General features: G+C 59.6%; 1 protein-coding gene across 1 annotated transcript; it reads left to right on the top strand.

Annotated features, from left to right (window-relative positions):
• The first annotated feature begins 620 nt into the window (after positions 1-620).
• LOC136493184 (histone H3.2) lies at positions 621-1266 on the top strand. Its single transcript, XM_066489234.1, has one exon. It carries the CDS (start codon positions 684-686, stop codon positions 1092-1094), a length of 411 nt encoding a protein of 136 aa, XP_066345331.1. The 5' UTR covers positions 621-683; the 3' UTR covers positions 1095-1266.
• Positions 1267-10551: the final 9285 nt, after the last annotated feature.

Genomic DNA, 10551 nt, shown 5'->3' with positions numbered 1-10551 from the left:
CAGTTGAGTTGCATATATACCCATCATAATTAAAAAGCTAGCAGATTGGCGGTAGATTTGTGTTGCACACGTGATCAGACTAACACGTAATAAAAAGCTTGTTGTTTTTTTCATTTTCATTTTTCCTATATGTAGCTTCCTAAGGGTATTATCTGCTTGTAATTTCCACTGTATCAATACAAATGAATACCTTTGGTGCCGATTTTGTTAAAATACATGTGTTTACATAATACAGCCCCGTTCGCGGGCCCTTAAATTCGGCTTGATCCGCTTCTTTTTTTATCCGGAACAGTGTTTTTCTCTTACAAATTCCTTCAGATTCTTCCAAATTTGCTCAAGCGAATCGGGCATACATCGTTTGACACCATGTGGGACCCACGATCCACTCCAAAACCGTCTCCGCCAATGGTGTAGCACCATCACCCGTCACGCGGATCGGCATCATCAGCAGCGCCACGACCACCGTCCATCTCCATCCGACGGCGGAGACCCACCAGCCTTTCCTTTCCCCGGCCCGCGCGCGGCTCGCCGCCTCCCAAAAATTTCGCGATCCCGCCTTTGCTGCTGCCCGCTACAAATACCCGCCCCGAAACACAGACCCAGCATCCACAGCTCGCATTCGTTCCAAATTTCGAACTCTCCAATCTCCTCGCGCCGCCCATCTTCTCGCAGTCGAAGCTCCGATGGCCCGCACGAAGCAGACGGCGAGGAAGTCGACCGGCGGCAAGGCGCCGCGGAAGCAGCTGGCCACCAAGGCGGCGCGGAAGTCGGCCCCGGCCACGGGCGGCGTGAAGAAGCCGCACAGGTTCCGCCCCGGCACCGTCGCGCTCCGGGAGATCCGCAAGTACCAGAAGAGCACGGAGCTGCTCATCCGCAAGCTTCCTTTCCAGCGCCTCGTCCGGGAGATCGCGCAGGACTTCAAGACGGACCTCAGGTTCCAGTCCTCCGCCGTCGCGGCGCTGCAGGAGGCCGCGGAGGCGTACCTGGTGGGGCTATTCGAGGACACCAACCTCTGCGCGATCCACGCCAAGCGTGTCACCATCATGCCCAAGGACATCCAGCTCGCGCGCCGCATCAGGGGCGAGAGGGCTTGAGCGCCCGTCCTGCTGCTCGTCGTTGTAGTGCTGCTAGAAGTAGATGGTGGAGTCCGTTTGGTGCCGTGCTTATCCTGTAGGATAGGAGTAGTAATGTTCTGGATGTGTTGGCCTCACTGCAATGGAATGTGATTGCTCATTTCTGAATTTAATGAATGGTCTTGTTCAGGTAGATTTTGCTGTCTGTTCTACAATTCTGAAATCAATGAATGGCCTTGTTCTGAAATTAATGAATGGCCTCACTCATTCCATCTGGCCTGAGCTCAAACCATCAGTCACTGGTTTAATCCAGTATTCCGTACATGCCTCTGGAACTGATTGTTAATTGGTTATGCAGATGGTATTTTCCCCTTCTGCTTTGGTTTGGTAAGGCTGTATTTTCCCCTTCTGCTTTGGTTTGGTAAGGCTCTGAGAAATCTTGATGTCCTTATTAGTTCAAACAACAAATCACTGCTGATCGGTGCTCATTTCAGAATTTGATCTATGCTCACAGAGCTGATATTGTCTGAAATTGATAATGCACATGACATTTTTCCTTCTGTTTGTCCTATAAGAGTCTGGAATCGTCTTTGCTGTAAGAGTCTGTTCTCCATGCTCATGATGACATTGGCTAGTTTGCAGAAAACGATAACTGCCAAGATGTCCAGGAGTCTTGAACTATGACGGCAGTTGCATCTGTAAGTCTGACAAGTATACAATACTGTGAGTCTGACAAGTATACTGTTATGGTAGGCACCACATATGGGCGCAGGGAAAGGCGGCAAACTGGCTCAACCAGCCAGGCGCCGGTCTAGTTGAGTCATAGAAGATTTAGGAAAGAGTTAATTGATTATTATGGTCCTATTTGTTAGTTTCCTATTTGTTAGCACAAGTTGTTAGAGTCCTCAATGTATAAGTATTAAACTTGGAGAGGAATAAAGACTAGCCTGGGATTGTGTCATCCTTGACACCCTTGGGCGCCTGGCCCCATCTTCTCCCTCTTCCCGCATAAACCCTAGCCGCCCACCACGGCTTCAGCTCGTCGCAAGCTCCAGGGATCTCTCGCTCCTCATTCCCCTCCATACGATCTGAGAAGCAAGGGCCGGCGTCATACCAACCTGGTATCAGAGACCTTGCCGATCATGGAACCCACAACCAACGCCCCGACACCACTGATCCCATCCACCGCCGCTCCCGTTGCGACGACGGGCGTCTTGGTGAACCTCACCGGCGCTCCAGCCAACACGACCCCACCCTCCGGGCCACCCACGCTCGCCTCGATCGCGGAGATCCTCGCTAGCATGCAGCTTCAGATGTCCGCCATCAATACCCATCTGGCTGATCAAGGGGCTCGCTTGGCCGCCATTGATGGCCGCCCGCCTTTTCCACAATTCGGGTTGGCCGGCTATGGTGGCGTGCCGCACTCCCATCCCGTGATCACGGAGCTCACGCCGGGGGACTCGTCCGCCTCGGTCTCGCAGGCCCTGCAGATGACCGCCCCAGCGCCGCAGGAACAACGGCCGGTGCCATCGCAGCCCGTGGGAGTGCCGATCCAGCAGATCAACTTCCCGCGCTCGCCCTCGCCGATTCCGGGATTCCCATCGTCCGGGATGCCGGTCTACTCCGCGCCGACCTCGCACATGTCAACGACCGCACCCCATGCCAGGGCGCCGCATGCCGGTCCGGCCTACAAGGGCGCACCGCCGGAGTTCGAGGGTTTTGCTGTACCCAAATACCACAAGCTCACCTTCAACATCTTCGACGGCAAGGACGATCCTCTCGGCTGGCTCAACAAGTGTGAGCAGTTCTTCCGCGGGCAGATGACTCGGGAAGTTGACAAGGTATGGCTGGCCTCTTATCATCTGACCGGGGTCGCCTTGCAGTGGTACATCGTCCTGGAAGCGGACATGGGGCGGCCCACATGGCCGGATTTCCGTCGGCTGTGCCAGCAGCGGTTCGGTCCCGCCCTCGGCACGAACCACCTCGCCGACCTCGCGCGCCTGCCGTTCGGCGCCTCGGTGGACGCGTACATGGAGGCGTTCCAGGCCCGAGCCGCCCACGCCGGCGAACTCTCCACACTCCAGAAGGCACGCTTGTTCACCGGCGGGCTGCCGGATTATATACGCGTGGACGTCGAACTCCAGGACCCTCAGGACCTCCAGCACGCCATGCGGCTGGCCCGCGCGTACGAGCGGCGCAATGCACCCCAATGGCCTGCCCTAGCCGCTCCACGTCCGCCGCGCCGTACTGCGGCCGCTCCTGCCGCGCTGACCGCACCGCCAGGGCACGGATCCGCTTCGACACCGCCTACGACCCCGGCGCGCACCTTCAAGAAGCTGACGCCTGAGGAGATGGCGGAGCGGCGCAAGCTCGGCTTATGCTTCAACTGCGACAAGCCGTTCCAGCGCGGCCACAAGTGCGTGCGACTCTTCTACTTGGAGGCGCCCGACTACATCGTCGAGGAGCCCGAGGACTTGGGCGATACGCCGCCGGCCAACACGTTCGACCCCGACGCCCCCATGATTTCGCTGTCCGCCATCACGGGCATCCGGGTACCCGACACCATGAAGTTACGCGTGCACATCGGCGCACACGCGTTCACAGCCCTCCTGGACTCGGGATCAACACATAACTTCGTCAGCACGTCGGCGGCTCGGCGAGCGTCCATTCCGTTCCAGGACAGTGGCGGCGCCCACGTGATCGTGGCAAACGGCGACCGCGTCCAATGCCAAGGCATCGCTCGCAACGTCGGCATCCGCATCGACAACGAGGCCTTCGAGGTGGACTGCTACTCCATCCCCCTCGAGTGCTACGACATGGTCCTTGGGATCACTTGGCTGCGCTCCCTGGGACCCATTCTCTGGGACTTCGACACGCTCCGGCTGGCGATCACCATCCGCGGCCGCCGCGTGGTCTGGTCGGGCGTAGGAGGCACGGCTGTGCCCAGGACGCCCACGGACCACTTCCTGGCGAGTCACATCTACACCGACAAGGGGCCGAGCCAACCCTCCTAGAGCGCCTCCTGGAGTCTTACGACGACGTGTTCGCATCGCCCACGGGTATGCCCCCGGCACGGGACTGCGACCACCATATCCACCTCAAGCCCGACACCGAGCCGGTCGCCGTGCGCCCATATCGCTACCCCCAGCTCCAGAAGGATGAGCTAGAGCGGCAGTGCGAAGACATGCTCCAGCAAGGAATCATCAGGCCCAGCACCTCACCGTTTTCAGCGCCGGTGCTGCTGGTCCGGAAGCAAGACACCTCCTGGCGCTTCTGCGTCGATTATAGGGCTCTCAATGCGGCAACCGTCAAGGACAAGTTTCCGATCCCCGTCGTTGAAGAGCTCCTGGACGAGTTGCACGGGGCCAAACTCTTCTCCAAATTGGACCTCCGTTCGGGCTATCATCAAGTCCGCGTCGTTGCTGAAGATGTGCACAAGACGGCATTCCGCACGCACCATGGGCATTTCGAGTTCCTCGTCATGCCTTTCGGCTTGTCCAACGCTCCTTCGACGTTCCAGGCGCTCATGAACCTCGTCCTCAAGCCGTTCCTCCGCCGCTGCGTCCTCGTCTTTTTTGACGATATCTTGATCTACAGCGCATCGTGGACGGAGCACCTGCAACATCTGCGCGCCGTCCTCGATGTCCTCCGGGCGCACCAGCTACACCTCAAGCGGACAAAGTGTTCCTTCGCCGCCCGGTCCGTCCAGTATCTGGGCCACGTCATCACAGCGGAAGGCGTCGCCATGGACACCTCAAAGGTGGAGGCCGTCCAGTCTTGGCCCCAGCCGCGAAACGCGCGTGGCCTCCGCGGCTTCCTCGGCTTGGCCGGCTACTACCGGCGCTTCATCCAAGACTATGGCATCATGGCTGCCCCCCTGATGCAGCTCCTCAGGAAAGAGGGATTCAAGTGGTCGGACGACGCCGAAGCGGCGTTTACGGCCCTCAAGCAGGCGCTCTCCGCCGCGCCGGTCCTACATCTCCTGGACTTCACCAAGCCGTTCATGGTGGACTGCGACGCGTCGGGTTCAGGGTTTGGTGCCGTCCTACATCAAGACGGCGCACCGATCGCATTCTTCAGCCGCCCGTTCGCCGCATGACACCTCAAGGTCGCGGCCTACGAGCGCGAGCTCATTGGCCTCGTCCGGGCGGTGCGCCATTGGCGCCCATACATTTGGGGCCGCGCCTTCGTCATCAGGACCGACCACTACGCCCTCAAATATATGCTGGATCAACGCCTCTCCACCATCCCGCAACATCACTGGATTAGCAAGCTTTTTGGCTATGATTTCAGGGTGGAGTTTCGTGCCGGCAAGTCGAACGTCGTCGCCGACGCCCTGTCACGCCGAGAGGGCGAGTCCCCGCTTCTGGCGCCACTCGTCGACTCCGGAACAGCGACCCTCTCGGCGATCTCGGTCCCTAGCTTTCGGCTCTTCGACGACATTCGCCGCGAGCTGGAGGCCGACCCTGAGCTGCGCGCGCGCCGGGACGCGGTTGCCGCAGGCGCCCACGGCGCGGCCTGGACCGTGCGCGACGGCCTGCTTCTCCATGATGGCCAGGTGTTCGTTCCTGACGGTTCCACGATACTTGAGGAGGTCCTCCACCTCGCCCACACCGGCGGCCATGAGGGGATTCAGAAAACACTACAGCGCCTGCGCATGGAGTTCTTCGTCGAGCATGACAGGCGGGTCGTGACTGACTTTGTCCGCTCCTGCGCGACTTGTCAGTGGAACAAAACAGAGACCCTCCACTCGGCCGGCCTCCTCCAGCCATTGCCAGTTCCGTCACGCGTCTGGGCAGACATCTCCATCGACTTCATCGAAGCCCTGCCCAAGGTACATGGCAAGAGTGTGTTGCTAACAGTGGTGGACAGGTTCTCCAAGTACGCGCATTTTATTCCTCTGGGTCACCCCTACACGGCCTCGTCCGTCGCCCGCGCCTTCTTCCAAGAGATCGTTCGCCTCCATGGATTTCCGGAGTCCATTGTTAGTGATCGCGACCCAGTGTTCACTGGGCATGTTTGGCGGGACCTCTTCCGCCATGCCGGTGTGAAACTCTGCATGAGCACCGCTTTCCATCCCCAATCGGATGGTCAGTCCGAGGTGGTGAACAAGACGATCGCCATGTACCTGAGATGCCTGACTGGAGATCGCCCCCGGGACTGGCTCGACTGGTTACCGTGGGCCGAATTCTGCTACAACACCTCCTACCACTCCGCACTCCAGACGTCGCCGTTCCAGGTGGTCTACGGCCGCGCCCCTCCCGATCTTCTACCCTATGTACCTGGTCAGGCACGCACGGAGGCAGTCGACGTCCTGCTGGCCAACCGCGACGAGTTCTTGACTGAGGTCCGCGCCCGTCTTCTTCAAGCCCAGGAACATGCTCGGCGTTTCTACGATGCCAACCACCGCGCTCTGGAGTTCGAGGTTGGGGACTGGGTGCTACTGCGCATGCTTCACCGACACACGCAGTCCCTGGTTCCTGGCGCCCGCGGCAAGCTTCGTCCCAAGTACGCCGGGCCCTTCGAGGTGCTTAAACGCATCGGCACGGTCGCCTACCGCCTGCGTCTACCAGACGGCGCCCGCATCCACGACGTCTTCCATGTCGGCGTCCTCAAGCCGTTCCGGGGTCCTCCGCCGACATCTGTCCCGGCCTTGCCTCCGATTCACCATGGACGTCCTCTCCAACAACCTGAGCGGGTGCTGCGCTCCGAGCTTCGCCGCGGGGTGTGGCATGTCCTCGTCGAGTGGTCCGGTATGCCAGCTTCGGAGGCCACCTGGGAGCCTGTTCCGGCGTTCCGGGAAGCCCATCCCTCATTCCAGCTCGCGGACGAGCTGTTTCCCGAGGGGGGGAGAGATGTTATGGTAGGCACCACATATGGGCGCAGGGAAAGGCGGCAAACTGGCTCAACCAGCCAGGCGCCGGTCTAGTTGAGTCATAGAAGATTTAGGAAAGAGTTAACTGATTATTATGGTCCTATTTGTTAGTTTCCTATTTGTTAGCACAAGTTGTTAGAGTCCTCAATGTATAAGTATTAAACTTGGAGAGGAATAAAGACTAGCCTGGGATTGTGTCATCCTTGACACCCTTGGGTGCCTGGCCCCATCTTCTCCCTCTTCCCGCATAAACCCTAGCCGCCCACCACGGCTTCAGCTCGTCGCAAGCTCCAGGGATCTCTCGCTCCTCATTCCCCTCCATACGATCTGAGAAGCAAGGGCCGGCGTCATACCATATACCGTACTCAATTGTATGACAACGAAGTCCAAACTTGGACTCCAAATAACGAAGCACAAACTTGGACTCAAACCATCTACTACCCTCCCATTTTGATCCAAACGCTTGAGGAAACTCTGCAGGTCACGGCGTTCCCCTATTAATCCATACTGTCATGGACAATGGAACAAAGCAAGAAACACATTCAGAGCAGTGAATGCTTGACAATGTTGCTAATTTGACTGCCCCCTCCCTCAAGCAGGTTGCTAATGTGTGTACCCTTTGGCCTTAGGATTTACTATATGTCAGTACAAAGCTTTGCTTGGAGCTGGACTGCTGGAGGCGTGGACGGTAGATAGGGGAATTTCTCACCGCGACTGACTATCTAGAACCACTTGCCTAGAAGTATAATGCTGATGCTGGAATCCACGGTCATGTTTCCGTCTTGCATTGTTCTCAACTCGAAGAGGACAACATTCCACAAGGGGCCGTGATCCGTGGCCCTGTGAGCAAGAAGAGCAGCTACCAGGGCCAGTTCAGATAGAAAGATAAGTTGATCAGCTGGTGACTTGGTGAGTGGAAGTTGATATTTCATATGGCAGTTGGTGTAATAACCCGGGTTTTTGGAGAAGCCAAAAATACGAACTTTTTAAAATTTTCCCTGCAATTGAGTGAAGCATGTAGATGCTAGGTCAATGCATATAGAATTACTTGTAGGAGTTGCCGGAGTTCTTTTGTTGGTTTAGTGTTATGTGTTGGAGAGCACAAGTCCGTAGCAAATCCTTTTGATCCCTTCTAGAACATCTTATAAATCTCTTTTCCTCTCTCTCAATTCACCTTCTTGCTTTTGAACCTCATTCGAATCCCTTAACCAAACTCATAAAGCCAATCGATCTTCCTTGTAAATCAATGCCTGTGAATTGCTGACCCTCGACATGGACCCCACTAACCCATAGATAACCCCTAGAGGACCCCACTAGGAGCTGTACATGTTGGTAACCCATGTATACCAGTTTAGGAGCTTTTGGAAGCAAATATAATGTAGCAAAAAATTAGAAAAGAAAAGGGGCACCTGGCCCAAATAACCGAACCAGCCCACCTTGCTTCTGGCCCGCTCGCGCGCGCGCGGCCTGCTTGGCCCGACCGGCGCAGCAGCCCAAAGCGCCAGCCCGCTCGTCCTTGGCCTCGGCCCAGCCTGCCCCGCCAACCCGCTCGTCCTCGGCCTCGGCCCAGCCTGCCCCGCCAACCCACTCGCCCTCGGCCCGCTCGCGCGCCAGCCTCCTCTCCCGGCCACGTGGCCCGACCATCAACCGGCCGGCCCAGCAAGGCCATAAGCCCAGTGGCGCTCGCAGGCCTCCCACGCAGCCGGCCCGCGTCGCCCCCGCACCAACCCGCCTTGGCCCATCCTGGCCAGCATCCACACGCCCCACTGACCCTAGGGCAGAGCAGCCGCTCCTAGTCGCCGCCGCCGCCGCTCGCTCTGACCCGCGCGCACGTGCCCTGCACGCGCACCGCACGCAAGCTCGCGACCCCACGCGCCTTGGCTTCCGTGCCACTTGATGCACGCCGCGTGTCTCTGACCGTGCACGGACATCGAGGATGGACGGAGCCCCTAGAAGCCCTAGCGCCGCGAGCATAAGAAGCCCCAGCAGCCGGCACCCTCTCCCTTCCCCAGCCGCCTCAAGCCTCCCCATGTTCAGCAACCCCGCCGCCGGCACCACGCGGTGCCGTTCCACCCACCACAGCCGGCCTCGCCACCACCTCGGTCTCGCCAAGCCGATGATGGCGCACGCGCTTACCTTCCTCCACCTCGAGCCCGCGCCGCCGCCGGTGCCTCGCCACGGCGACGACATCCACGCCACGCCGGAGCCGCACGGACGTCGTCAAGCACGCCAACCACCTCTGCTTCGTCGCAGCGTGTCGGGGCACGTCACAGCGTCGAGCATCCCCGAACCGCGATGACCTCACCACCCGACGCCGACAGCGTTCTCTGCCATGGCGGCCTCGTCGCCAAGCCGCGTCGCTCGGAGGCCACGTCGTCCCCGTCGCGTCGTCTCGAGCCCCCTCGCCGTGCTGCGACCACGCCACCGACCTACACCACGCAACCTCGCCGTCAAGCCTGCAACGCCGGGCGCGTCCTCGAGCCGCGTGGCCACGGGAACTCCACGACCTCGCAGCCACGGATCCGCGTCAAGCCCCGGCGTCGACGCCACGTCGAGCCGCCATCCGCCTCAACTCCATCACGGCCTTCACAAGCGGACGGTGAACCTTCTCCAAACCCCGCCCTTGTCTGATGCCTAGTCGCCTGCCTGACCGGCCTTCTAGCCGCTGACCATGCCTGCCCATGCACCACCGGAGCACCGCCTCGTCCACGGCCGCGACCACGCCAAGCCCCGACCCTGTCCTGGCCTTCGACGCCGGCTTGACCCCGGAGCTACCCCGCTCCAGGACACACATGCGCACTCACGAACACGGCCACGGCCTTGCCTTGCCGGGTCGATGGCGCCCGGGAACACAGCCGGCCACCTGGAGCCTCAGCGCCGCTTTCCAGCCCTGCGTCGAGACCAAGCCACCGCCGTGCCGCGGACCTTTTCCCCCATCTCCGGCCACCCTATGACACGGGATCTGGCCGTTGAGATCCGCCTTGAATCCGTGCACCAAGCCCTTCCTGCACGCAGTGCTGCACGACCAAGGTACGACCATGCACCGGTGAGCTCATCCTTGGCCAAGCTCCACCCTCTTGGCCCCTCGATGGCATGTCGGCATGCCCGACTGACTTGCTACACAGACCTTGCCGCCCATGGCCATCACACTGCCAGGAGCACCACGCTGACACCCACACTAGCCACTGCCATCGCTTGACAAGACCCTGCCTTGCCTCGACGCCACGCCGTCGGTGAACCTCGTCGTGGCCATGACCATGCCTGTGCACATACCACCTCGCCCTCGTGTCCACGGCAAGGCACCGCCAACGTGGCCTCACCATGGTGAGCTCAGCCGACCCCTACACCTCCATGACCTCGGACCCTGCCACCACACTCACGACCATGGCCACCGCTCGGACGCACGCACACACAGACCCAAAGGCCAACCTTGGCCACGCTGGCACTCATGCACCGAGCAGCGTCACGGCGAGCCAAGCGCGCACTGTGTCCGTGTCCCTAGGCTCTTCGGTCAAGCACCACTGGGAACGGTCGTGAGCTGCTCACCCAAGGCCTCGGAGAACGTCGCGCACGACACCATCACCGCGGACGCGCGTGTCATGA

This window comes from Miscanthus floridulus, chromosome 11, assembly GCF_019320115.1.
Source record: "Miscanthus floridulus cultivar M001 chromosome 11, ASM1932011v1, whole genome shotgun sequence".
Classification (NCBI taxonomy): domain Eukaryota; kingdom Viridiplantae; phylum Streptophyta; class Magnoliopsida; order Poales; family Poaceae; genus Miscanthus; species Miscanthus floridulus.
The sequence above is the reverse complement of the archived record's forward strand: the minus strand, read 5'-3'. Positions and strand labels throughout refer to the sequence as shown.

Excerpts from the sequence above, each read along its gene's own strand:
- LOC136493184 (XM_066489234.1), top strand. The coding sequence starts at position 684 with ATGGCCCGCACGAAGCAGACGGCGAGGAAGTCGACCGGCGGCAAGGCG.